This window comes from Colletotrichum gloeosporioides (genome assembly GCF_011800055.1).
Source record: "Colletotrichum gloeosporioides strain Lc1 chromosome Unknown consensus_85, whole genome shotgun sequence".
Taxonomy (NCBI): domain Eukaryota; kingdom Fungi; phylum Ascomycota; class Sordariomycetes; order Glomerellales; family Glomerellaceae; genus Colletotrichum; species Colletotrichum gloeosporioides.
In genome coordinates this window covers 698,711-725,130 of record NW_025544730.1, presented here as the reverse complement: position 1 = coordinate 725,130, position 26,420 = coordinate 698,711, and the positions used below count along the sequence as shown (strand labels likewise).

Below are 26,420 nucleotides of genomic sequence, written 5' to 3'. Positions count from 1 at the left end.
AATAGTCAGCAAGACTCTCTGAAGCTATTAATATAATACTAAAGCTAGGGATTAACAACTAGAGGCGTTAGTAGTAGTAATAACTCTAAATACTATCACTTTAGCTATATATATGTATTATTATTATTATATAAGAAGGAAGGTAAGTTTGAGAGTAGGTAGGCGAGGCGTGCGATAGATAGATATGTAGGCTAACCCCTAAGTCAGGATTACTACCCAATTAGGCTTAATAGCAGGGCAAACTATCCCCTAGCAAGATCTCCACCCATACATGCTCACCGAGACATACTTCCGAATCGCACGCCCAGAAAGAGCCCAGAATACACCCCATGGCCAGAGCGTTTTTTCTTCGCGTTAATCGGGGTCCAACGGAGCTCATCGCGCATCACAGCATGCAGCTCCCAGGCCGGACCATTCCAGAAAGGTGCACCGTCTCCCGTACCTTGCAGGCATCGGCTGCACTGCAACACAGGCCGGTCATCCTTCCATCCCGCAGAGCCCAAGTCCCTGGTACTGTGTCTCGAGGGTGCAGTCGAGCTTTTGCACAGGGAGGGGTTTCCTTGGGCGTGGAAGGGGCTCCCCGGGCCGTCTGGCTGCTTGTCTGATTTTTTTTTTATTTTTTTCCCCAGCCTGTCTGCGTGGCCGGCAGCGATGTTGTATTTCCCCATTTCGCAAAGGCTGCAGGACCAGGCAACCGAAGCACGCAGCTTGCTGGGTTTGCGTGTGCATGGCGGCCGACGTTGCATCTGGAAGCAAACAAAATTTTCGCACTTCTCACAAACCTGACTGGAGATGGGTCCGAGGAAAGGCAACAGCACGCAGGCATCCTGTTGGATGTCGGTTCGGGCGACCTCGGCACGATAGTTGCTGCTTCGTGTTCGGCCCTGTGAGAGGGCGAGACTAGACGAGACGCGACGCGGGTACCGGGCAGACGTAGCTGGAGCGGCACGCTGCGCAAGCCGCATTGGCCGTGACGCGAAGCAATCGTTTCCAAGATCCCGACCGTTCTCATAAACGACGGCGATGAGGGAGTGCGCGAGTGGTGACAGTACCGTACACGACAGGTGTCTGGTCGACCGTCGGTGTCTGGTCGCGACGGCTGAACAGGCACGGCTTGGTCTGATCCCGAATTTCCGTGTAAATCCAATGTTGCCGCGGCAGGGAGATGAGCAGCCATGGGAATCGTCGATGGCCCGTGGTTCCATGAGAGCAGGGTCCAATCGGAGGATCCAGTTGCTGGGCCCTTGGAGACAGCACCAGACTCAGAAACGAAAGGTTGAGGTCCGGGTCTGTCGAGGAGAGGAGGACCGTAAAAACTGGACCGCGTTTTGCAGACCCTGGTGGCTGCACGTAAATACTACACAAGTGGTTGAAGCAAAATGCGCAGCCGCAGTGTGCTCGAGGCACGTTTTCTTGTCGCGGTTGTCGACATTTGTCGTCCAGGTCCTCCACTGTTGACTGGGCGGGTCAGCGGGGGAGATAGGCAGTAGGTTGGCATCATATCCTCGCTGGATGCATGGGAGGAATGGCTCAGACGATGGTCCCTGGCTCGAGAGATGGGACGATCGTACCATGATTACATCTCGACTGGAGTCCTTGGGGGTGTTGAAAAAATCTTTTGACGGGGCTCACGTACTTTGTGTACGACGTAGTACAATCCGAGGGAGCACTATCCAGAATGGGGCTGTCAGAGGTCGACACTGTATGGGGGCCAAACCTTGAGCAGCCTCGTGGGAGAATTGAAGAGTGGGAGAGCTGTTATTATCGAGATGATCACTGATGGATCATTGAGAGACGGGACCTGGGCAGTGGAGTGCAGTGTCACAGCCCGCCGGGATTTGTTCCGGCGCCTGAGAGGCCCCGTCGCAAGTGCGACCTGAAGCGCGGTCCGGGTCTCGTCAGGGTCTGGAGGCAGGCGGCAGAGACTGAATCAGTTGGTGATTTGCAACGGTGGGCCAGATCGGCGAGGCGGTCATGGTTGAGTGGTTGTTGAGGTGGATGTGTTTGCGTGATGCGGCGGTCGGTCTCGGTGGTTCTTGGTGTTGGTGTTGGTAGTGATGATCTGGGGAAGGAGCTCCTGCCTCCGCTGTTGCTTGCGCTTGCCTCCTGCTTGTTATTGCCTGGGTTCCTGCCATCTGGTCGGGGCAAGAACGAAGCTCTGACCACCCAGGATTACTAGGAAGGCACCTTCACAGTGTTCTTTCCATCTGGATAGCGTCACTACTTTACCTTACCTACCTAGGTACAGCAAGAAGGTGCCCTGGTTCATTCATCATTGACAATGAGGTGCGTCCAATGTGCAGCGCCGGATGACCATTAGGCGGACGGGACCACCCACTTGAGGCACTAAAGTACACTGCATGGACGAGTGGACAGTATCCGAGCTGGAGCTCCAGTTCCTGCCGGGGCCACCCGTGCTGCCAATGAAGCCCTGCAGCAGACATTGGACAACGGGGCCTCGCTAAATCCAGTCCAGCGGGAGGCTACCTAGGAACACTTACTAGACTCGAGAGAACAGAGAGACAGCTTGACAAGCATCAGCACGGCGAGATTTTCAAGTACAGTGCCCAGTGGGGATGTCTCCCAGTTTGGACAATGCCATATCCGAGAAGCAGCAGCGGCAGCACCAGCTAGCTATCAGCAATCCAGAAAGTCCCTCAAGGCACAATCACCCACTGATCCTGACGGCGGGGGACAAGCATCCGCAGCTCTTAAAGTGCACTACTCACTGTGAGTGCAAGATACCATGGTACGGGTATGTGACTAAAAAGATGAAGGACATGGCATTGTTGGCCCGGGATTCCATGCCGTCTCCCCACTGTTTCCAATTGTTGCACCTTCCTTCCTCTGCACCTGCTTCTGTGTGTAGCAACCAGCGTAATAAGGCAGGAAGGTAGCTGTGGCCTGGCTCGTCCCTTCCTTCCCGTTCATCGTGCCGTCCCTGATGGCCGCCTGCCTGTGCAAGGAAGGACGATGGATGGAAGAAGAAGGGACGAACGATAAGAATAGAAGGAGTATGAGGTCGGCCCCTCTGAGTTTCGTAGGTTATTCATCTACATGCATATAGGTTCATCCACATATTCAGCCAGAATACCTTACCTAGTACCTACCTCAAGGCAGTCCAATCTCCCGGCCTTTTTATTCTTATTGCTCACATCTCAAGCTTTATTATTTGTCCCTGGCTGGGTTCGTTCGGCCTTCCTGTGTCCGTCCGTCTCTTTCCTCTCCTCCGCCCTCCGACTTTCTCCCGTCCCCACGTTCCCGGCCTCGCCTCGCCTCGCCTCGTCTCGACCCGGTGTGTGCAACAAAGCTTTCTTGCTTTTTGCTCGTGGTATCTGCTTTCAGCCAGACTCCGACCGTTGCACATTTCTTTTCTGAATTCCTTCTATTATTTGCTTTCTCCGTCTGCAAAGGCACGATATCTGCCGGATCGTGCAGACGTGTACCTCATTCCTTCCTCCGACTGGCCCTGCATCAAAAGAGTCGTCATCGCATCACCCGTTGAGTCCCACGACGCCGTCATTTCTCACTGGCGGCTGTCCGTCTCAAAGCCTCAACATTAGACTCCCTGCGCTGCACTGCGACGTCGTCGATACCCACGGCAACAGCGGTTAAGTCTTCTGAGGCCAAGCTCAAGACCGACGCAGCTTGTCTCTGGCCCCCAATTGGCCGTCGCCAGCCTGCCGCCGCGCTGGTGTTGCTTTTTGCAGCGCCTTGTGTCCCCAGCACCAAGCGCATCAAGTGCCTTGAGAGGGCCGCATATTGATCGTCAATTTCCACCGGCTGCAAACATTGGACGCCTCTTAGATCCCGTCCTGCTAGCCCAGATCAGATCCGGCTGACAATCGGACGCTTTTATCGCCGTCATTCCCGCTGCCAGCTTAATCATTTCTTCAACCATCGCATCTGCTCCTGCCCGACTCGAAACAACAGCTTCTTCCATCGCATACTTCGTCCATACGTCGTCTCTCCAAACGAGAGCGAGAAGACGAGCTACATCCCTCCTCTCAGAACCGTACGTGTTTCCAACTTTTCTCCTCCGAACCCTCATCTCTTGCTCCGAGAGATCGTCGCCGTGCATTCTGCATTCTGCGCGTATTCTGCCCAGAGCACTCAACACCTGCATGGATAGCCTCGATCTCAAGGTCCTCCATCTCTCGGTCTAAAAATGGCCGGTGCAGATTTCAGACGGGGGAGCAGAAGGATGCCCCATGGAGCTGGTGCCGGCTTTTCCAAATTGGCGATGGGCGGCCATGGACGTGCACAAAATGCATACACGCGCATACAAGACATACTCAATGACATACACACATATTGCCCAAACACACATGTCTTTTTTTATTCACTCCCACCCCATCCCATCATCCTTCCATCTTTCCGGTGTCGCGCCTGACTGCCTGTGTCCGGCGTGCGGCGCGGCGCAGTGGGAATGGCTCAAAGTGGCTCGACATTTTTTCGAGGCTAACCAAGCCAGAAGCAGTTCGCCCACTCCCAGCGGTCACCCTTGATCCAGATCGACGTCGGCCAGAACTCTAACACCAATAAGGGAATCTGTTCCTGAGTCTGAGCACCAGAGCCCCGGCTCCTCCCCCAGCAGCACCCCTACTCCGACGACGGCAGGGTCACCTCAAGTCGGTCGACATTTTCTCAAAGTCTCTTCCCGACAAGCCAAGGTACAGGCCTCACACAGCCCAGGCCACCACTGGCGACAGGCGCCGCCCTAAGCCCACCCCCAGTGCCGTGCCCTGTCTGGTCCACTGGTCCAGTCCTCCTGTCTTGCCTTGCCCATCCATCTCAGTGGTTGATTGATTGCTGGCTGCTTGCTGCTTGCCGCTGCTGCATCCCTCCTAGCGCATTCAGACTGTCGACCACAGGGCCGCAGCTGTCCTGTCCCGACTGCAGCAGTTGTCCACCAGCTGGAATTGTTCCCCGCAAGTCGAACCAACCGGCCGTCCGTCTCTCTTTCATATTAAACCACTCCCGGCGAACCTCGACTTCCTATCTTCCGTCTTTTCTCTCCCCTTTGCCCTCCTTGCGTCTTCGACCTCAAAGCTACTCCCTGATCATCATCTATTCGTCGTTGACAAAGTCAGCAACCCAACTGCGTCATCCTCCGCCTCTCCGAGACCCCGGTCACGACCGCCGTCGCACGTCTTGCCTGCTGATCGCCCGCGAGCGTCGCATTGCTGTCGACCCAACTCGACTCAGCAGCATTTCGACCCCTCCAGCAGAACCCCACTGGACCGCCTATTCATCGAATTGCCATCCCCTAAATCGCCAAAATGGGCCTGTTTTCAAGGAAGGAAAAGGCCCCCAAAGGCTCCAAGCCCTCTATCAACACCTCGAGTGTTAGCATCAACTCGGGCGCCTCCAGCATCAAGTCACCACCGCCCCGCAGCATTACTATGAACAGAACTTCCGCTGGCAGCACCACTCCCGGCACCCCATTGACGCCGTTTTCACCACTTCCGATACCAAAGGTCGACCTGCCGCGCCCGCCCGACCCCCAGCTGGATCCTGCGGGCTACCTGAGAAGTTTGGGAGCCGTCAGAGAGAGGAGCAAAATCGTCACCGAAAAGGCGTTGCGCAATGAGCTGAAGCACTTTGACGTGGACATGCGCAAGTTCGCCGACGTTGTGTCGTTTGTCTCTCAGATCATCAAGGTAGGGTTCGACCAAGTCCTCCTTCAACCTTGCCGCAGCTCGCGCAGCTCGCGTGATCGAGCGGCTCGCCGGCTGCAACACCCGTCCCCTGTAATCTTCGCCGAATGGTAGTGTACTGACCTGATGATCCACCGCAGAGAGATTACGATGCACCATTCAACACGATTCCCGGCCACGGACGACACCAGCATTTCTGCATCGGAGGCCGAGACCGAATCGCACAGCTCCTTTCTACCTTCCCCGAGGACGTCGACAATAGCGAAAAATGCCGCCGCATGATCGACCTCTTCTTGGTCAGTGTACTGCTGGATGCCGGTGCGGGTACCAAGTGGAGCTACAAGAGCACGGAAAATGGCCGCATTTACCGCAGGTCAGAAGGTATTGCCGTGGCAAGCTTGGAGATGTTCAAGACGGTGCGTTTTCCAGTGTATGCGTGAATTCTACGGCTGCTGATGGTGGTATAGGGTGCCTTCTCAAGCGATCCCAAAAACAAGTTCCAGGTCGACAAGGACGCCCTGCGCAACTTGACGGTAGAAAAGGTGGCCGCTGGGCTGCAGTCTAAGCCAGGCAATGAAATGGCGGGCGTCGAGGGCAGGACAAATCTTCTCGTGAGGCTAGCAACCGCTCTGACTGAGAAGCGAGAGTACTTTGGAGACAATGGCCGGCCAGGTAACATGGTTGGTATGTTGCAGCCCGGCATTGAAGACACTCTCCGCTCTGGCCATAGCTAACGCGACTTAGACTACTTGCTGGCACACCCCTCAACGCAAGCGTCATCTACGCCAATCGTCATCATTCCCACTCTGTGGAACGTCCTCATGAACGGGCTGGCACCAATCTGGCCCCAGTCGCGGACCGCTATTAACGGCGTGTCTCTCGGCGATGCCTGGCCGTGTCACTCCATGCCGCAACCACCGCAAAGCCCGACGACTTCACAGTTTTCGCCGTTTCCCCCTTCTGCCCAGAACTCGACAGCAGCGTGGGAGTCGATTCTTCCGTTTCACAAGCTCACGCAATGGCTTTGCTACAGCCTGATGCAACCGATGCAGACCTTGCTCCGCATCCAGTTCGCAGGCGTCGAGCTATTGACCGGTCTTCCCGAGTACCGCAACGGCGGTCTCTTCATCGATCTTGGTGTTCTTACGTTGAAGGCCGATGATACGGAGAGGGGCCTCCAACACTACGACGAGTACTGCCGCAGGACAAACGTCAAGCCTGTAGAGGTTGCGCCCATGTTCGAGCCGAGCGACGACGTCATCGTGGAGTGGCGCGGAATCACAGTGGGCTTTTTGGACAGGCTTTGTGTAGAGGTCAACAAGCATCTCAGGAACGAGCTCAATGGCCACGAGCTTACGCTCGCCCAACTGCTCGAGGCAGGCAGCTGGAAGGTAAGCCAAGAACCGCACCGAGGGGATACACAGCACAGACTAACATGTCACAGGGCGGCCGCGAAATGGCCGAGTTCAGCCGACCGAACACGAAGGAACCCCCAATCCTGATCGATAGCGACGGAACTGTTTTCTAATCGGAACCCTGATGTATGCTTTTCTGGGAGGACGCGTTGTATCGGACACTATACCTCTGTTTGCGCCGTTGGTTAGACGAAAACACTTTGGGCATTGAATCCGGGGACGGGGCATGGCAGTGGATGAAGGGCACTTTTGGACGACGGGGTTTGGGTGGCGGCTTACATCGCCTTAATGAACATGACTTGGGCCAACAATGGCGAGGAGGATTAATGGAACGCGAAAAGGTCGAGGCTCCGAACCTCCTCTATTCACCTACACGAATTTCACGACTGTGACAGAGCTCATGTGTTTTCGGCTGCTTTGCATCTGTGATGCACATGGACGGCCCGGTTCGGGCCCGCGTCGGTGGGGTGCCCGACCCCGCGTATCCGGATTTCGCTCACGTGCTCCCTTTACAGTGTTCTGCCTGCCTTCAGAAACGGCCTCGCGACGTCAGATTCCCATCTGGACTTGCTGGGCTCTATCAACGAGGCAGCACGTATCGCGTCGACAACCCCTGCTTGTTCATCCTTGCCGCCACGCGAGCTAGGCTTGTTGTCTGCCCAAGATCGGAGACGACTCCGTTCGTCTGTTATCGATAAGCGCAGTCGAAAATTGCGACCCCGCGACCTTGTGAAGATTCTTGAACGCGCCGGGCATCGGGCAAAGTTGTTACTGCTGAAGCTGCGAAGCGCCGAAAGTCTGAAAATATTAGCTGCGTCATTCTGGAATACCGAGGCTTAGCGCAGCCTGATTTGGATCTCACGGGCGGACACGTTGAATCTTCCATCCATCAATCTTTGGGGCTCCGTGCCGGACAACGTCGAAGCGGCTCAGGTGGACGTCTCACGACATCCCGTCTTCGTCCAAGTCCACCAAACACACAACCAGCTCTTAGCATTCACAACAAATTGGTCAGAACATACGAGGACGGGGCAAAAGTAAAGCTACCAAAAATGGGTATCCTACCATCCTCGGCGCCGGACCCGGCCCTCCCCCTGCTCACGCAATGCACACACATCCTCGCCAACATCACCACCCTCCTCAGCGAGCTCGACGCGCTCAAAGAGGCGCTCACCCGTCGGCCCTCCCCGACGACGACCACCAAGCCGCTGGCGTGGAACCAGGCCGTCCCCGGCCTGGGCCCGTTTGAGAGGCTAGTCGTGTCGGAGAAGAAGCACCTCGAGAGGATGGTGGGCGCGTACGACACCCCGGATCTCGGGGGGGAGGAGCTGGAGGCGCTGGATCGGAAGACGCGGTTGAGGCTGGATGCGAGTAATTACAAGTTTTATGAGAGTGTGTGGGAAGTGGCGAAGAGGTGTTGTGATTTGGCGGGGATGAGGAGGGAGCTGGCTGTGAAGAAGACGGAGGAAGGTGGGAAGGGAAAGAAAGGGAAGGGAGTTGGCGCGGTGGTGGATTTGGTGGTAAGGGGCGGGACGGAGTGGGTTAAGGTTGTGACTACGACGGAGAGGAGGCTGTTTTATGAGATGGCGGACGCGGGGTGGGACTGGGACGAGGAGGAGCAGGAGGAGATGTTGGAGGTGCTGAGGGAGGATGGCGAGGGGAGCGTGGAAGTCGCGCGGGTGGCGCGGTGCATGATCGCCGCGGCGCGGGGGAGCTTTGAAGGGTACCGCCGGCCGCGGTGCGTGATCCTCATGAGCCGGATCGAGGAGGGCCGGAACGCGCACGTGGATCGGCTGCTGTCTCTCGTGCGGCGGCTCGGCGAGGGGACCGGGGTGGAGCTGGTCGTCGAGACGGCGAACGCGGGGATACTGGCGCGGCCGACGCCCGGTTTGGAGGAGGCCATCCGGAACCTGGTGAAGGCGGACCCGTTTGCGGGGTTCACGGACACGCTGAACGTGGACTGCTCCGTCTTCATGGCGCTGGCGAGCGACTGCAGTCATTTGCGGATCGGGCCCGAGAGTCCGCTGTTGCGGGGCGCGCAGCACCGGCTCGATGCGGCGGACGAGGTGGAGAACGGGCCGCGGCTGGTGACGACGATGTACCCCGCCCTCGGGGCGCGGCGGCTGGTGACGACGAGGGAGGCGGCGGATACGTTTTTGCGGATTTTGGGGGAGATTGGGACGGAGACGGAGAAGGCTCGGACGAGGATCTTGTTCGAGCCGTTGGGCAACGATGAATGCCGCGGGGAGAGGGTGAGGAAGTTGCAGACGCTGTCGGAGCACCCTGTCCCTGAAGATCTGCAGCTCCCGGTCGAGGTCGTGCCGGGGGTGAGCTGGGAGGAGGCGCGGGGGCTGGTGGAGGAGGGCGCGCTGCCGAGGGTCGCGCTGGCGGTGGGGAGGAAGGGGAGCGGGCTGGATGCGATGGGGGTGAGTTCGTTTCTGTACGGGTGGAGGGAGGGGATCACGACGGTGACTGGGAATTGGGAGGCCGTGAAGAGGTTGAGGGCTGCGATCGAGGCTGGGTTTGCGGAGGCGGGTGGGGAGCAGGTCGATGGTGTTGGTGACGGGCCGAGGGTGTGGAGGATCCCGTTTTCGAGAAAGTTGTTGGCGAAGCCCCGGCCGAGGGATGTTGATGCGAGAGAGGAGGATGGCGGGGGGAGGAAGCTGAAGACGAGGGTTGAGAAGAAGGTTGAAAAGGAGAGGAGTTTGGAGAGTTGGATTGGGGAGGTGAGGTTGGAGGAGTGAGGTGGTGAGGGAATGATACCCGGTGTTTTCTACAATCTCGAAGCTACGACGCAGATCATTTCAAGATCACACAATATGTGACTGCTGTTCATGTGTTTGGCCCCTTGACCAGTGCTGTTTGAACTGGAGTCCGATATCAATGTTCTTCTCTTCCATCCCGCCAAGCTTTCTAAATCACAACACCGCAATCCGGATACTTAATCCTCACCTCCGTCGTAAACACCTCCCCCTCCGTCTCATTCCGATGCCCCAGCAACGTCTCCTCGCAATGCAGCGTATGATGATACCCCCAGATATAGCTATCCACCCTGCCCAGCCCGCCGCTGCCCTGCATCAGCGCGCGGTGCATCCGCCGCCACATGGCCGTGCAGTGCCGCAGATGGTACGCCAGGCTCACGTACACGCCTGTGTATTCCCCCGTCATGATCTGGTCTCGTGTGAGGGGCGCGGTGCGGTTCATGTCGCGGTACCAGACCAGCTCGCCGGCCGCGCGGAGCTCGGCCTCGAAGGTGGCGGCGAGGGCGGCGTCGTGGCAGGCGGGCGGGAGCCAGTTGAAGGAGATGAGGTCGAAGAGACAGCCGGCGGCGCGCGCGGCGGAGGGCGTGGCGCCGCAGGGGGCGGGGAGGAGGTAGGTTGTGTTGAGGTCGGAGGGGGAGGGGGAGGCGAGGGTGTTGGCGTTCCGGGAGGAGGAGGGGGTGCGGGAGAGGAGGGTTTGGAGGGCGAGAGTGGAGGTGATGCCGAGGAGGAGGGAGGCGGTGATTGTTAGGATGAGGACGGGGAGGGAGAGGGTGTATTGGCGACGGGGTTTGGAGGGTGATGTGTCATCGCGGTGGTTTAAGAGTGATGTCGAGGGTTCGTCCGTGTCTCGTGGAGAGAGGTTGGAGTTGAGATTGAGGTCCTCGTCGTCGGATTCTTGGGAGAATGAGTTATGCTTTTCGTATACATCTGGCGGTGAATGCTCTTGGTGCGCCATTATTCCAGGTTCATGGACTGTTGATGGCTGTTTCTTAAACGGGCACTCAAGAGGTATTGAAGAAGTGATGTTAGGGATGACGTTGAATCTGAAGTAAGCTATCAGAAAAACGAAGGATTCGACTCCACTGCCAGTCAATCAATGAAAGGCGTGATCTTGGTGAGAACCAAACGACCTTCCTTTCTTGTCAGTACACCTACAAACCCCGAATCCTTCGACGCAACCTGTCAGCACAGGCAACCACAAAACCAACTAGAGAGACTAATACACTACAGATAGACTACTCATGAAGAGACATATTCGGCACTGCTGTCTCCACGAGCCAAAAAAAAGAAAACGTGTTTCACTAATCAATTTATCGTCTTTCGATCGTTGGGGCTTTCTCGATAACAATCAACAATAACGTCAGGCAAATCGGTGCGCCTGTCACCTGAAAGTGTGCCATGTTGCTCAGACGCCAATGCCTGAGGGATCGGTGATCTGCGATAGTCGAGATATATCAGCAGCATCCAATACTTGACTGGCACCGATCCTGTCAGGCCACTCAAATGACAACTCATCCGCCGCTCTCAACCCCCAACGTACTGAGTTTCTATGCGATCGCTAGCTCTAGCATTCGTACAATGACTTACATCGTAATCATTTCGCGTTCATCAAGTGTTGTCTCAGGCACTGTCAGGCTACTGTGACGCAAAAGTGAGGCATCCTGTGGTATCAACCAACGGGATAATCGCTACGCAGCCCGAGTCTTGTGTCGAACAGTGCCGTGAAAGCGTCAGCTCGCACTCTCACGTCGGTTATCGTCGCATTTTGACTGGAAGCTAAAGGGACATTCAGTTTCACAAATGTTGAACTGTACGACTTGCAACCCCAGCCCTCATACCGCTCTGCCATCCGGTGCATTATCTTGGTAAGTATGTATATAGACAACAGCACCCGGCTCTTGTGGGTCCTCTCTCCTTGTGTCTGCTTCACTCAGACCCCGTCCATTCCTGTCGAAAGGCCGAGTCCAACTCTTGAACGCGATGATCCACCGCACCACCAGCAGCGAGTTTCTTACTCGCTCAACTGAGGGAAACAAGTCAGGATCAGCTGCTTTGCCTTCGTCTGATGAAAGGATAGCGTCTACGGCTGAAATATTGCCTCTCGAGATCTTGTCGCGAAACGAAACCGAAAGTGCATCTCCACTATCCATAGCTGATTCTTGCCCTGTTGTATCTGATCGATCCCCTCCTGACGATCACGCCAGCTCCGAACACCTTCTCGCGGTAGAGAGAGCGATTGAACCACTGGAGACTGAGGCCAACGGGACTCAACAAGCAGAATCGCTGCCTTCACAAGAGGGCGCAGTAGAGCAACCATGTGAAGAAAAGCGGTCTGTCGAACAACAACATCGAAGTCCTGTGTCCCTGTGGAAAACCTGGTATCTGGAAATCATGAGCAGTTTGCTTGCCCTTAGTTGTCTTCTGGTCATCGTCATCATTCTTTCCATTTACCAGGGCCAACCACTACCCAAGTGGCCAAAATATCTACCGATCAACTCCCTTATGGCCATATTTACTGCGGTCTTCAAAGCATCGTTGATTATGCCAGTAGCTGAAGGTAAGTAGATTTTGATACCATTCTCCCCCGCGAAAGAAGGAGGGCAAATTTGTCATCTAGTCGCCGGCACACTGATGACTGCACTGACAACACCATACTGCTGAGAAACTAGGTGGATAGGTACATAGTACTGATTACATGGTGAGACTAGGGCTCGGTCAGCTCAAATGGGAATGGTTCAACCAGCCTCGGCGCTTGGCTGATGTTGTTCTTTTCGACGATGCCAGTCGTGGGCCATGGGGCTCTCTCGTGCTCATCGTCAAGCAGACATTCCGACTTGAGCATTCGTAAGATTGCTTTGACCATTAGCCTTAACTTCGAAGCATCTGAATAATACTGATCAGGAAATCGACAGCTATGTGGCCAGCATCGGTGCAATTATTACTGTTGCAGCTCTCGCGATTGATCCTTTCTCCCAGGCTATGATCGAGTATAGACCTTGCCCTCAAATACTTAAGGACCCTCGAACGTGTGATTCATTCTCAAGGTCACACAATCAACTCCAGCTGAATTTACCACCTCGGAAGCCTCTAGCTTCATGTTCATGCCCTAGTATGCCGTTGACGGGTGACCGCTGATGTAGACTATGCGGAAGTGACTGCATTTTGTGCGCATTGCGTTTTCGTAGCTTGAGAGCCAGTAATCAACTTACGGGTGGCAGGCAGAAAACTGGAATGGAGTGTGCACAAGTGCCAATTTGAAGTTATCGAAACTCGTACCGTCACGAGAATGTATCGAAGTTCGAGTAGCAAACGGCTGTTTGGTTTATACAATGGTAATGTCTCTCCGAAATGCATCCGTAGTTCTTTGGTACCACCAGGCTCCCCGCCTGCTCTTATCGATGGCATATGGACCACGCCCCTCGTAGTAATACCTTAGTAAACCAACTCGCCTATAAGTGGCCGTGTCGACATCCACGGGTTCGAGGAGAAGTCCGAATATCTTAATGGACAGAGAAACCTGTCGGTTCCAGGACTCCAGGTTATTCGATTGCCTCCCATGCTTCTCATACGAAGAAGTTTCCAGGCCCAGGACCAAACATTCAATCTCTTTTCCAGCCAGGTCTTTGGCGTCATAGTCAAAATTCAACTCCGTCTCATGACCTAGTTCACATCGATGTTGTTCGTTGGGACCAAACGCCGAGATCGGCCCAGAAATATCGACCTTGCCATGTCTGACGTTGCCCCATGGGTTGTGAATGGTTGAAGGATCGCAATCTGCTCCTCGTAGAAGAACGAAGGCTTTTGCCCATTGATCATTGCCTTCAAAGACAACAGCGCCACCGATAGAAGCCCATGACCACGAAGGAGTGCACCAATGTGATTGCACAGATTGTTCCGGGGACGCTGACTTGGGTAACAGACTCTCTGTGCCTCTTTTCGCCATGTTTCCCAAGTCGGCTCTTCTCCATGTCAGACTGGGAAGCAGCCAATTGTCCCATATTCCAGCGAGATATCTTGAGTCAGGATCGGTCTGCTGGTAAATCTGGGCCAGGCCTGAGAGAGCTGGTAACCAGTCGTGCTCCTTGGCGATCTTGAGCTTGGAATAACACTGAATGAGCTCTAGCCAATGATATCCTTGATATTCGGAGGGTGATTTGGTAATGCCTTGTATCAATTGATTGAAACCTTGTGGAAAACCGTGGTCTACGTTACGTTGGTTATCCGAAGATCTAATGCTGTCTCTACAGGTCCATTTTAACCTGTACAGTGCAAACGACAATGTACGCGGTGACAGGAGATTTTCTTGAAGAACCCAAGCTCTTGTATAGAGTGGTGTCAAGCATCTCGTCGGCAAGCAACTCTTCGGCAAGTCAGAGAAGCTGGGATCACATGAATAGCATGTGTTGTAATCCAAAAGATCAAACGACATGATTATCCACTTGAACGCACCCCCTGTGGTGGTTCCTTCCCAGTGAAGAAACGTCGATTCGTCGAAAGATGCACGGCCATCCAGTGATTTGCTGAGAATTCCAGAAGAACAGTCCGGACTTGAGGCTGCAGCTATGGTAAGGAAAGCATTTCCATAAACGTCTTTCATACGGCCTGCCTCATGCGCCCAGTCTCTTTCGTCGCCTTGCAAAATGCATAGCGAATCGATCCAGACGTACTTGATTCCGTATCTCCAAGCCAGGCGTATGGTGTCTTGGTACAGAGGCGGTATTTTGTCCCAGGGAATGTGATTCAAATGGTACGCGAGATTACTTTGAGTTGTGATCAGAGGCTGCTTGGAACCCCAGCAGTGACTGAGGCAAATATATCGATCTTGAACTCCACTGGATTCCATGAGACGGATGCTGCTGGCATCGTTACCAACACTAATCACCCGCGTTGGAAGATTTGGTAGCTGAGACTCGTGCTCCCGAAAGCAAGCATGGTTTTGGAGGCAATCGGCTAAACGGTCATCTGCAAAATCCAGATTGAGGCTCCGGTAGGGGCGCAGGACATTCCAAGGGCATGGTGTGTCTACATAGACTTATATCAGCGTTGAACAGTCCACCAAGGTATGTAGAATAGAATACCCGGGTGCGCATAAACCGTGAATGTCAACTCCCTTTTCGTCTGTGATCCTAGATCTGACAGACTGGGAAAGCGAAGTATTGTCTTCTTGTAGCCTTGGCGTGGAACCGAGAATCTCGAGTTGACTTCTTTGTACCGATCATCTGGTAGAAAAGCTTTTGCGACTAACTGCCTGAAATTGTCGCAAAGTTCGCAACAGGAGAAGGTCTCAGATTCGTCAGAAATTGGAAACTGAATATGTTGCCTTCTGCCGTCGGGAACGATCCATTTGTCGCACACGGTGGCTTGTTCCATCGTAGGTAGAAGTTAGGCTGGCGGTAAAAGACGAAGAACACGACCGGAGACAATGACAGTTGTAAAGTGGCTTCCAAGCTGGTGCCTCTGGAGGGGGAGTTGAGGGCCGATGATCACTTGTAGACATACGAAATGTGACCTAGAATGATGTAAATGGAAGCCTAACTGCGGAGCTCATCCGCTGTTGCTAAAGGCGCGTTGACCCTCAAGGTAGAATTCGTCGGGCATGGTTATTGGTAGCCTAATGCATCTGGCCTGTGAGGTCAACCTATCACGATCCATCGCGCTGTTCTGTCAACACAGGCTTGCAGTATGATGGGGCTGAGTCCGCTGGCCCGTCGAGAGACCCTCCCCGTATCATGAGGTAACGAGCCGAGGTTGGCGGAGCCATACTTGCAGCAAAATATTCGACTGTTAGTCGTCGCGCTAAACACTTTTCACGACATGCCTTTCACTTGAGCAAAATGTGACAACCTAATTGTTTAAATCTCCCTTTCACATCAAATTATGGTACGACGGGAAATGCTGGCTTCTAGCCGGCGGCAGATCATCACTATTCCATCCAGCTGATTTGAGGTAAAGGTTGAGGCGCAGTACATACTCGACCCAACGGTCTCTCCTATAATCATCGAAGTGCAAACTATTCAAACTGTACAAAACTAATAGCTCCCATTAAGCTCGCTTGATATCAACCATGTATGGTGAGGTGCGCAGTCAGGACACCTCGACCTCCCCCCTAACCTTCTCAATAGAAGCGACATCGTCAATCTTGGCAATGTTCAACAGCACCTGCCCGGCAACATCCAACGTCACGGTGTTATCCCGTTGTACCACCATCTCCTCAATAGACACATCAGTAACCTCGCTCATTCTCCTAGCCACCTGATGTGCCGTCATGCCGGCCTCGTCATGAAGTCTGACATGAACGGTGTGCTTCTCGTCTCTCTCTTCACTCTTCTTCCTGGCCCACATGGGGGCCTTGAGGGTGGGGGCAATCTTATGGCGGGGGTCGACGACGGCAACGTTGGCTACGAAAGCCTGGCCGCGGATGATGACGAGGTCGGCAGGCTCGTACTTGCACAGCCACGTTGTCTCGGTGAGCTGCTGGAGGAAGCGGACGCCATACGATTGAAGCTCGGATTCTTGGGAATGCGACAGGGGCTCGTGGGTCTCGAGAAAGACAAAGTTGGAGTTCGCCTCAGACTCGAAGCTTGAGCCCAGAGCTTCTGAGGCGAGCTCAATGTGGTTGCCGTTGAATGAGAAAGACATGGTGGAGGATGTGGGTTTGTTGTATGGGTAACAGTGGGTAAGGTAAGGTGTGAATCCTTCAGGATCGGAATGGGGAAAAGTGACAATTCGATGGTGGTGAGTAACATGCAAATCAAGGCTCCCTGGCTGGAAAACTGGGCCGGTTTAAATCCACTTCGAAGGTGTCTCTAGACGGAAGGCAGACGTCAACATTCGGGGTCGGTGTTCGGACCCTGGCAACGGTCTCAAAAACGAACGCCGACTGGGCAAGCCGGATATGTCTACGCAAGGCAATGATTGTCGCACGCAAGACAGTGAGATCACAGATGATGAGCGTAAAATTCCCGGGAGCTATTTCGTCGCACTCGCTTCTGGGGACGTGATTGCGTGTGATGGCACGAAAAATGTGAGACCTGGCGCTAAATTCCAGCAGAATTCACCGCAAACAAGGACACCCACTACCGCCGTACTATGCATTGTCCGAATGGTGTTCGCCGAACGGTCTATAAAAAGATGAAAACGGGGCTTGGAGTTTAAAATTTGGGCGAATTCAGCCAGTGCAGAATGGCCCAGCCCGCCACGTGCGGCTTTTCTGAGGTCGCTCGTTTGCGAGAGCCGCATCAGTAACTGAGCCATGTACTGAGGCTCCAAATCGCGGCGTAGGTCTGGATCACAGGGAGGCGGACCACATGTCTCATGTCTCATCAAACTCACTCCGCACTTCAGCTCTATGGGCAGCCCGATGTACCTATGCGATGACAAGGTTCACAGGCAAGGAATTAGTCAAGTTGATAGCAACATCATTCATTATTCATTACTCTCTCCGTTTTTGTGTCGTATTGTATGTACATATTAGCAATCCTCACTCTAAAGAAGAGTGACATCCAGAGTAACTGTAGGCGCACCCTCAAAGCCCACAGGCATGGAGTACGTGAAGTTCCAGAACTCAAAGTCGCGGATCATCGAGTCCGAACCACCGTATTCTCCGGCAAAGGACAGGGCATATGTCTCGTTGATGTTGCCGGATACGCTGACGTTCAAGCCTTGGACGTCAGCCCAGCCGGCGACGGTCGGCTTCTTGATGAAGGTGCCGACCACAAAGCTGAAGATGGAATCGGCCGTGCCGTTGGGGTACGTCAGGGTCAGCTTGTTGGCCTCAACCGCGACGTCAAGGGCCATCTCAGTGGGGTAAAGCGAGATGAAGGAGATCTCGTTACCGGTATTCCACTGGATTACGGCTGGGTTGAAGGATGCTTGGTTCTCGGAGGGACCACCGATCACGTTCTCATTGAAGGACTCGGCGCCGATGGTGAGGTTCTCGGACAGCCAGCTGGTGATGTTGCGGGGAACGTAGTCGTAGGGAGGGTAGTAGGTCGATGCCGTAAAGAAGTGGTCACCAGAGAAGGTCGTCAAGTTGGCGACCAGGCCTTCGGGAAGGAGAGACTGGTGGTAGTCTGCGAGGACGGCGAAGAGAGGGGCCCAGGCATAGTCTGCGGCGTGGGACATGACTTGGGGCTGTAAATGGGTATTAGTACTTGCGCGGTCCAAATTGTTCGATACCAACTTACAGCGGAGATGAGAGATGAGTTCTCCTTGCCAATCAACGTCCAGAACCACAGGGCCATCAAGCTGACATAGCGGGTCATGTCATATCCGTAGGCACGATCCCAGGGACCAGCCATGTTCTTCATAGAAGGATTCCAGAGCTGTGCAACAGCCTTCCACGTATCGGTGAGCATCTGCGGGCCCTTCTGGGTCATGATCGAATCCTCGGGGAGGTACTTGCTCCAAAGAATCAGACCAAAGAGGGAAACGCCAGTGTAAGTGCCTGAGTTGAACTCGGAAAGCGTGTTGGCACGGTCGAATAGGTCGATGATCTCCTGCGCATAGTTCTCGCCGGACTGAGTCATGTTGGCATCGCCAAGCTTACGGCCGGTGTAGCCAGAGACGAGAGCGCGCATGATGGCGGGGTTGCTGTACGCGGGGTAGAGGTTGTCGTCGTCGACGCCGCCGACGCGGTACTCATCGCCCTTGGTGGTGTTGTGCAGCGATGTGAGGATGAGGTCTTGGGTATCGTTGCTGAGGAGGTGGGGAAATTCCTCGAGGGCCATGATGAGAGTAGTGCCCACGAAGCCTCGCCAATTGGGGTCCCAGGAGTTGTAAATGCTGCCGGGGTAGTTCTCTGAGCCGACGTAGGGCTCCCCGTCATATTTCTGGTAATCACCGTACCTAGAGCTTTGTCAATGGCTGATTTCGAGTCTGCAACGGTGTCGGGATGGTAGCTTACCATTGCTCGGATTCGACCTTGAACTGCCCCGCAATAGTGTTGGTGATGATCTTCTCCGCCTCGGCAGCGTCGTCGCCGTTGTTACGGGCGAGAAGACCGAGCGCGTACCACACGGAACTGCGCGTTTCGTGTCGGAGGGCAGAGGCAGAACCGAAGTCGTAGAGATAGCCAGCCGAACGGTCGTAGTACTGGTCCATCCATGCCATTGACTCATTCAAGAGACCCTGAGCATTGGTGGACAGGTTCGCGACGTATGAAGACGCAGTAGCTGTGCCAGCGAGGGCAAGCAGCGCCGTTGCCTTTGACATGCTGGAGATCATCTTGAAAGAGCACGTGGGAGACCCAATTGATGCGACCTTGGAGTCCTGGGGGGCGAGCAGATCACGAACACCAGTTCATTGGAGGGGTAGCATCTCCCTAATATACACACACTCAGGATACAGCAGCGTCATGTCATGCCAAATTTCCCGCGGCCAAGAGCTGCAAGGCGGTGCAGTCCCGGGGTCAAGGACCAGATCGTCATCGTTGTAGATTGCAGCAATCAAGAAGCCGGGCACCCGCGTGACCTCACACGACAGCAGTGGACGCGCACCCAAGACTTCTACCAACCGGTAGAGGCCCTAGCTAACGGTGGCTGGGCCCGGTGTTGTTGACCAGGTTAGGTAAGAATGCGGAGGTGATAGCGGAATGGAGTCGATGGGACCCTTCGGACCCTGGTGGGCACGTTGGAAATAACTAGCCAGGCATGTCATGGCTAGCCACTGGCACGTTGCCATTGAGCGGCAATAGGTGAGAAAGAAGCAACTCGGGACATCCCCGAGCGAAAGGACAGACAAAACGCGATAGCGCTGCCGTGGCACCGTGGTCTAGGGCAAGGGTGAGCAAAAGTCGGGGGAGACTAAGACACAAGGATACCCCATGAGCGTCACAACTGATGACTCGAGCACCCCTGCCCGTCGTCTGTTCTTCTCCGCAGTTCGACCTGCAGGCGTGGTGCGGTTTGGGGTCCGATAGACGGATACGGGCCGGACTTCACCGGGTCTATCTGCCCTCTCTATCAACCGCGGCTTTTATCGTATCTGCTTCTTTCGCGGGTGTGTGTTTTCCCCGTAGTTTTATCGGGGCCCGTAGCAATCGGAACGCGGCAAACATCCGCCCTTTTGTCGCCTCAACTAGGGTCCATGAGCTGAGGAACTAATGTTCGTCTTATGACCGCTATCAATTGTGGATTTCGAGAACGGGATCGGAGGGCCAGAACGCCGGATTGGGGCTTTTTCCGTGATTCGCGATGGATATATGTTTCTTTCAGCGCCCACCCGCGCGATGAAGCTGGGGATGGCACGCGATCACGTACAATTGAGTGGATTATCGTCTACTTCAATCCGCGAAACTCAACATGGCCGAAGCAAAGGGACCGATCGACATCTCGTCGAGCTCTAAGAAGAGCATGGACGGTTCTGGAGAGAAGCACCTCGACGCCGACGAGATTCGTCTGGCGCAGATGGGTAAGTCGCATGCCCCTTGAATTGACAGCACCCAATTCTCACTATCCGATACAGGCCATACTCAGGAATTGAAACGCCATTTCAGTACCCTCAGTCTCATCGGTCTTGCATCAACGACAACCATCTCATGGACGGGTCTGGGCTTGGGCCTCATCACCGAGATCAATGCTGGTGGACCCGGTGCGGTTATATACGGCTTCATTCTCGTGACACTGCTGCAATGTTTCTTGGGCGCGTCGCTGGCGGAGTTTGTGTCATCGTACCCTACTGAGGGTGGCATGTACCATTGGATTGCTGCTGTAGCGCCTAGGCGGATGACGGGCGTCCTGAGCTTCTTCACCGGGTGGTTCAGTGTGCTTGGCTGTAAATTCCGACCAACCCCTGAGACGCCATGATGTTTGCTAATCCGAGTTTTACGTTCAGGGATTTTCACGACTGCGTCGACAAACTTGATCTACGCTCAAGTCCTCATGGCGTTGATCGCGCTCTACCACGAGACTCTTGAGATCCAGGCCTGGCAGACTTTCATCGTCTATCAAGGCCTGAACCTCATCACCGCCGGCATTGTCATGTTCGGCAACAAGATCATCCCCGGCCTGAACAAGTTTTCCCTGTTTTACCTACAGATTGGCTGGTTCGTGGTCATGGTTACAGTTGCTGCATGCGCGCCGACCCATCGCAACGCCGAGTTTGTGTTCAAGACCTGGATCAACAACACCGGCTGGGAAAACCAAGTGATTTGCTTCATCACCGGCTTGGTCAACCCCTTGTACAGTCTTGGCGGCCTTGACGGTGTGACGCACATCACGGAGGAGATGCCTAACGTGAGTTTTCCTGACATCTTACTAAATCTGCCTGCATATTGACGAGTTCCGAAGCCTTCCCGAAACGCGCCCCTGGCTATTGCGATCACTCTTGGAATTGCGTTTGTCACGGGTATCACCTACCTGATTACCCTCATGTTTTCCGTGCAGGACTTCGATGCTCTGTCCACAACCAACACTGGCCTTCCGCTCGCAGAGCTGTTCCGCCAGGTCACTCAGGGTGCCGGTGGAGCCTTTGGCCTGACTTTCATCCTCTTCGTTGCTCTCGGCCCCTGCGTTGTCAGCTCTCAGCTGAGCACTGGGCGCGTTTTCTGGGCCTTCTCCCGCGATGGAGCGATGCCCTTCTCAAGACTGTAAGCGGATTCTCATCATAAAGTTCTGAGTATTTATGCTGACTTAGGCGATAGTTGGTCAAGAGTCCACCCTAAGTGGCAAATCCCCCTGAACTCCCAGCTGGCCGTGACTGCCATCGTCGCCGCCCTGGGTTGTCTTTACCTCGGTTCATCCACGGCTTTCAACTCCCTGCTGGGTACTGCAGTCACCATTAACAACATCTCCTACATGTTCCCGATCTTGACCAACTTGCTCACGAGAAGAAAGAACATGCACCGTGGAGTGTTCCACATGGGAGCTACTTGGGGACCCATCATCAACACTATCACGGTGTGCTGGCTTACTTTCGCCATCGTGTTCTTCTCGTTCCCGTATGTCATGCCCGTTGAGCCCGCCAACATGAACTACACTTGCGTTGTCGTCGGTGGCTTGACTGTTCTCGTTGGCGCATGGTGGTTCAAGGCTGGGTCGAAGTACAGCGAGAAGATGCTTCAGGCCAAGGAGGAGTAAGCAACGGAACATTTAGACGTTTTTGGCTGTGCACCGGTGATTTCGAGTTATTGCAACGATCTCCACGCCGTTTAATGAGAAATTTGGTAATTAGCAAAAGGTGGCAGAGAAGCAGAGCCCCGAGTTGCAGGCTCTTTGCAGGCTCTTTTCAGGAGGGTGGTACTGGCAGCCACATAGCATGGATCATTGCAGTTAGCTGAGACCAAAACCAATATTTCCAAGCGAATCAATGCGCAGTATGTCGTGCCTTCGTGACACATGCAACGAGCCCCTCTCCCCACAGGTCCACACAGCACCGGCTCTACGGAAGGCACGCCACTCTGTCTAGTGACCCAGAGGGTCCCAGATCTTCGGGACCCTTCCTGGCCGCACCTGTCTTTCCTTCCGATCTTTGGGTTTAAGCCGCGTGGGGGCTCAAACGGGTCTCTTCGAAATGAGCTACCGGTGATGTCGGACAGGTAATGCCGGCACCGGGAGAAATTGCCGAAGTGTCTCTGACACTTACACTCGGTGTTGAAGGTTCAATAGCACCTGAAGTCCCCAAGAGTATCTGATACAGAAGGGTTAACCACCAGAACTTGACTGCCCTAGACTTTGTCTCCTGATCATCATTCTTTCCACCTTTCGATTGATACCCAAATTGTCCACTACGACTGCCAAACGACACGCACAAGTCTTAATAAAATCACCGATACACTTGCAACATGAGACTCATCATCAGACCCGATAGCAGATCTGCATCTGCTCATGTTGCCCATTACATCTTGGGTACGTCGCTTAGCTTGCAGAGCGATGTAGTAGAATCGCCCTCTGACTAATGCCAAAAAGATCGTATCAGAACCTTCGACCCGACACCCGAGAAACCTTTCGTACTGGGACTGCCGACCGGAAGCAGCCCCATCCAGATTTATGAGATCCTTGTCACAGAACACAAGGCCGGTCGTATCTCGTTCGAGAATGTCATCACATTCAACATGGTAAGCTGAAACAGGCACGCCCCTATGGGTCAAGGACAAGTTCTAAACTAGGCGTTGTAGGACGAATACGTTGGGCTTCCCCAATCCCACCCCGAATCATACCATAGCTTCATGTTCCGTCACTTCTTTTCCCATGTAGACATCAAGCCCGAGAACGTGCACATCTTGAACGGTAACGCCCCGGACTTGGACGCCGAATGCGCTGCCTACGAAGATGAGATCAAGGCTGCTGGTGGCATTGATCTGTTTCTCGGCGGGGTTGGTCCTGATGGTCATATTGCTTTCAACGAGCCGGGATCAAGTCTTGCTTCTAGAACACGAGTGAAGACACTAGCCATGGATACGATCCGGGCCAATGCCCGGTTCTTCGGCGGGGACTTGCAGAAGGTTCCTCAGATGGCTTTGACTGTCGGCGTTCAAACTGTCATGGAGGTGCGTTCCCACTGAAACAGATCAACGTTGATCGAGTCAACTAACAGTTATTCAAATAGGCCAGGGAGGTTGTCATCATTGTCAACGGTGCATCTAAATCCATCGCGCTGCAAAAAGCAATTGAGGGCGGCGTCAACCACATGTGGACCCTGTCTTGCCTACAACTGCACCCATATTCCATGATTGTTGCAGACGAAGACGCGACACTAGAGCTGCAGGTAAAGACAGTCAAGTACTTTAAGAGCATTGAGAAGGTCGGACTGGGCAAAGGATTCGAGCAGAAGTTGCCCCTGAGGCTCAGGACAGTGTCACTTGCCAGCCCCCCTCAAACGCCAGCAGACACGAAGCCTTTCTTGGACGATGATCACCTCGTTGAGTTGACACCAGACAGCATGTCTTCTCGCATCTCACCATGGCCCGTTATGTGAAGGTTTGTCTAGGAAGGCGTTTGAAGATTGAGGGAGGATGGTTTTCCATGGCTACGGTAAAGGAATATGGCAATAGAGCTTGTTGGTCACAAACATCACGTCTAGAATGAATAAGATATTGGATGTTCCAAAAGTGAAAGCTAGCCTCCCTGGTTTTCGTATGACCATAATTCGTAACCTGCCTGCAGACTTGCTTGATCGAAGATGTACCAAGAGTTGTCCAGGTTCTGTATTTCCTGCTCGAACATCTCTGCGTCACCCGAAGCAGGGGTGTGCAGCCCTTGAAGCTTTTCTTCAAGCCTCGTGGCTAAGATGCCTCTGAGACTTGGTTTTGGCTCGTGAATTTCTTTCAACTTCTGTAGATGAACCCCAACGTTTTCCAGATCTGCGTCGCAACCTTTAGTTGAAGATTCAATGAGGCTGCAGAAAACTTACCATCGGGTTCTCCTACACCCCCATCCACACCCTGGAGCACGATAAGGCATGCCCAAGTGATCATTACTAAGTCCCAATTAGACCAAATAGCCGAATCAAGAATTTGTAGCTTCACGGCCGCTCGTGCCGAGACCAGAAGCTCATGTTGTTCTTTCGGTGTCGTGTTGGAAAACAAGTTGCACCCCCTCGCAGGGTGATAGATGGACAACACCAGCAGACGATGGAGGATGTACTGTCTGAACACGAGCTTCTTCTCATGCTCCGACTCGAATTCCCTATCGCTGAACTCCACAAGCCAGTCATCCAGCTGACGTGCCCAATCGCGGATCACTGCCCCATCGACACCGCTGAACGAGACAGTCGCATCAGGCGTTGCGCTAGGCTCGCCCGCAAAGCAAGACCAGATAGTCGGTAAGCCCCGCCCAGTGAAGTGCGTCAATCCGGTATGCATCATCCTAGATAGCCGGTACAGCTGATCTTGCATGGCGATCTTGAGCCGAGGTAGCGGCGCCTCGATGGGGATTACAGGGCACGAGAGGTGGATCGAGGCGTGCTCGAGATCCACGATCTAGCATCAGATTAACAGGGATAAAGCATACTTCCGATGATGCAAGACTCGTACCTGCAGACCAGAGAACAGACGTCGCCATTCACGGGATCTCTCGTCGACGTTAGAGGGGCAGTGTTCCAGTATCAATCGATAGGCCACTGAGATCCAGAGGCCCGTCTCCTTGACTACGGCTTCCCGAAGGAGACCGGCCAGTATGATACCAAGAACAGTCTGAAAAGCCCATTCCTCCGCTGATGCGGGGTCGTCTGGTGGTTGGCCGATCTCGCTATCAGGAATGCAGAGTTGTGAGATGGCGCTGCACAAAACGGTGAAGTATTCGGGTGCTAGCACGGCAACATCTGGCGAACCCCGTATGCTTGAACAGTAAAGCATTGATGCCAGCATGAGTGGCCTGGGTGATGAGAATGTCTGTTTGCTCGGAAGAAAGTGCAGCCCGGGCATGCTCTCATGGAATCTACATCACATCAGCCAGACATGCTTTACCTTAAGAAAGACGGACTCACGAAAGCCAGAGCCTCTTGATCATATGTTTCTCCCATATGTTGGAGCTGACTTTGGAGGGGCATGTCCTTCGAAGGACAGCAACAGCATTCCATAGAGCGCTGAGCCCCGCATCCCCGGGACTTTCGAGCTCAACATCTGGCAAATTTGGCGAAGCTGGCGACTCGACCTCTTCAAGACTGCCAAGACCAGACAGCCCGCAGTGTTCCTCAAGACGCTTCAATCTCAACAGTACAGATTTATTGAAAGAAGAACTTTGCTCATTACTGTGGAGAATTGAAGCCAATGACAGGCTCTCACGATGGGACGCGGACTGAGCAAATGCCGCGTCAGAAATGATCAGAAAAGACCGGGAACGAGAACACATACATTGGCTCTGGGTACAAACACGCATGGAACACCGGCGCGTAGACATCTTCGACACGTCGACCCGTTGTCGAGTCTGCATTTCATTTTCTGTCTTCTGCAATTGACTGCGCGGGCAGTGGTCAGCCTCCACAGCCACGCATCAGACGCACACCGGTGGGCTTACCGCATGCCTTCCGGGCCTTGGACGGGCCCGCATCATCAGGCCCATCCACCGAAGCTCCATCTCTCGCGTGTTGCAGCGACATGCTTAACAACTGACAAGCTTTTCGGAACGTTTCTCGAAACAGATCCACTTTGCGTGCTCAAAGCTTCCGGTGTTTGCAGAGTGCTCTGCCCGGTTGCTATCAAATGTCTTGCTGTTTTCAGCGGAGGACCGGTGAAACAGGTGATGTGGGATCGGGGGTTGAGACTCTGGTTCGCCGGTTGAGCCGGGGTGGCCGGACTTTATGAAGAAGCTGGACGCTAGCGATGTTCAGCGAGCCTGGACTGGGCCCCAGATAGGCGGCGCAGTTGTCATTGGAGGGAAGTGAGGGGGAAATTTGACCGATCCACCGGTTCCACCCGGTCCGGGTTTACCGGTTCGTGATCCTTGAGCCACCCGACGGCCATGTTCAACAAGATGGTTATGACGGGAAAGACGGGATTCCGAATCTGCATGTGAGTTACTGATTATCTGGCGAGCTGCCAGGTTTTGGCGTTCCTAGTTACATACTTGATCGGGTAGTCTGCTGAATGTTGGGATGCGGTACCCATGAACCTGGCTTCAGTCCCGACATACTCGTTATCGAACATC

At 54.2% G+C, this 26,420-nt stretch overlaps 10 protein-coding genes across 10 annotated transcripts; 5 read left to right on the top strand and 5 right to left on the bottom strand.

Annotated features, from left to right (window-relative positions):
• Positions 1-5,282: 5,282 nt before the first annotated feature.
• GCG54_00001424 (Uracil catabolism protein 4) lies at positions 5,283-7,188 on the top strand (the record flags this gene model as incomplete). The annotated part of the gene is made up of 5 exons (XM_045401540.1): positions 5,283-5,663; positions 5,801-6,076; positions 6,128-6,344; positions 6,405-7,051; positions 7,105-7,188. 5 exons carry the CDS (start codon positions 5,283-5,285, stop codon positions 7,186-7,188), a joined length of 1,605 nt encoding a protein of 534 aa, XP_045258542.1.
• Positions 7,189-8,127: 939 nt separating this feature from the next.
• On the top strand, positions 8,128-9,819 carry GCG54_00001423 (uncharacterized protein; the record flags this gene model as incomplete). Its single annotated transcript, XM_045401539.1, has 1 exon — positions 8,128-9,819. The coding sequence occupies one exon, from the start codon at positions 8,128-8,130 to the stop codon at positions 9,817-9,819; it is 1,692 nt and encodes a 563-aa protein (XP_045258541.1).
• Positions 9,820-9,988: 169 nt separating this feature from the next.
• Positions 9,989-10,792, bottom strand: GCG54_00001422 (uncharacterized protein; the record flags this gene model as incomplete). Its single annotated transcript, XM_045401538.1, has 1 exon — positions 9,989-10,792. The coding sequence occupies one exon, from the start codon at positions 10,790-10,792 to the stop codon at positions 9,989-9,991; it is 804 nt and encodes a 267-aa protein (XP_045258540.1).
• Positions 10,793-12,228: 1,436 nt separating this feature from the next.
• On the top strand, positions 12,229-12,861 carry GCG54_00001421 (uncharacterized protein; the record flags this gene model as incomplete). The annotated part of the gene is made up of 3 exons (XM_045401537.1): positions 12,229-12,394; positions 12,546-12,681; positions 12,762-12,861. Coding segments are annotated over 3 exons (402 nt in total), but the record flags the coding sequence as incomplete, so codon positions are not given.
• A 298-nt stretch (positions 12,862-13,159) lies between these two features.
• GCG54_00001420 (uncharacterized protein) lies at positions 13,160-14,680 on the bottom strand (the record flags this gene model as incomplete). The annotated part of the gene is made up of 1 exon (XM_045401536.1): positions 13,160-14,680. The coding sequence occupies one exon, from the start codon at positions 14,678-14,680 to the stop codon at positions 13,160-13,162; it is 1,521 nt and encodes a 506-aa protein (XP_045258538.1).
• A 1,241-nt stretch (positions 14,681-15,921) lies between these two features.
• Positions 15,922-16,476, bottom strand: GCG54_00001419 (uncharacterized protein; the record flags this gene model as incomplete). Its single annotated transcript, XM_045401535.1, has 1 exon — positions 15,922-16,476. One exon carries the CDS (start codon positions 16,474-16,476, stop codon positions 15,922-15,924), a length of 555 nt encoding a protein of 184 aa, XP_045258537.1.
• Positions 16,477-17,322: 846 nt separating this feature from the next.
• Positions 17,323-19,062, bottom strand: GCG54_00001418 (uncharacterized protein; the record flags this gene model as incomplete). The annotated part of the gene is made up of 3 exons (XM_045401534.1): positions 17,323-17,970; positions 18,024-18,684; positions 18,743-19,062. 3 exons carry the CDS (start codon positions 19,060-19,062, stop codon positions 17,323-17,325), a joined length of 1,629 nt encoding a protein of 542 aa, XP_045258536.1.
• Positions 19,063-20,138: 1,076 nt separating this feature from the next.
• Positions 20,139-21,914, top strand: GCG54_00001417 (7-keto 8-aminopelargonic acid transporter; the record flags this gene model as incomplete). Its single annotated transcript, XM_045401533.1, has 5 exons — positions 20,139-20,247; positions 20,302-20,610; positions 20,671-21,071; positions 21,126-21,424; positions 21,479-21,914. The coding sequence occupies 5 exons, from the start codon at positions 20,139-20,141 to the stop codon at positions 21,912-21,914; spliced, it is 1,554 nt and encodes a 517-aa protein (XP_045258535.1).
• A 704-nt stretch (positions 21,915-22,618) lies between these two features.
• GCG54_00001416 (Glucosamine-6-phosphate isomerase 1) lies at positions 22,619-23,751 on the top strand (the record flags this gene model as incomplete). The annotated part of the gene is made up of 4 exons (XM_045401532.1): positions 22,619-22,682; positions 22,743-22,891; positions 22,952-23,323; positions 23,383-23,751. The coding sequence occupies 4 exons, from the start codon at positions 22,619-22,621 to the stop codon at positions 23,749-23,751; spliced, it is 954 nt and encodes a 317-aa protein (XP_045258534.1).
• Positions 23,752-23,891: 140 nt separating this feature from the next.
• Positions 23,892-25,872, bottom strand: GCG54_00001415 (uncharacterized protein; the record flags this gene model as incomplete). Its single annotated transcript, XM_045401531.1, has 5 exons — positions 23,892-24,136; positions 24,187-24,754; positions 24,809-25,211; positions 25,261-25,714; positions 25,791-25,872. 5 exons carry the CDS (start codon positions 25,870-25,872, stop codon positions 23,892-23,894), a joined length of 1,752 nt encoding a protein of 583 aa, XP_045258533.1.
• Positions 25,873-26,420: the final 548 nt, after the last annotated feature.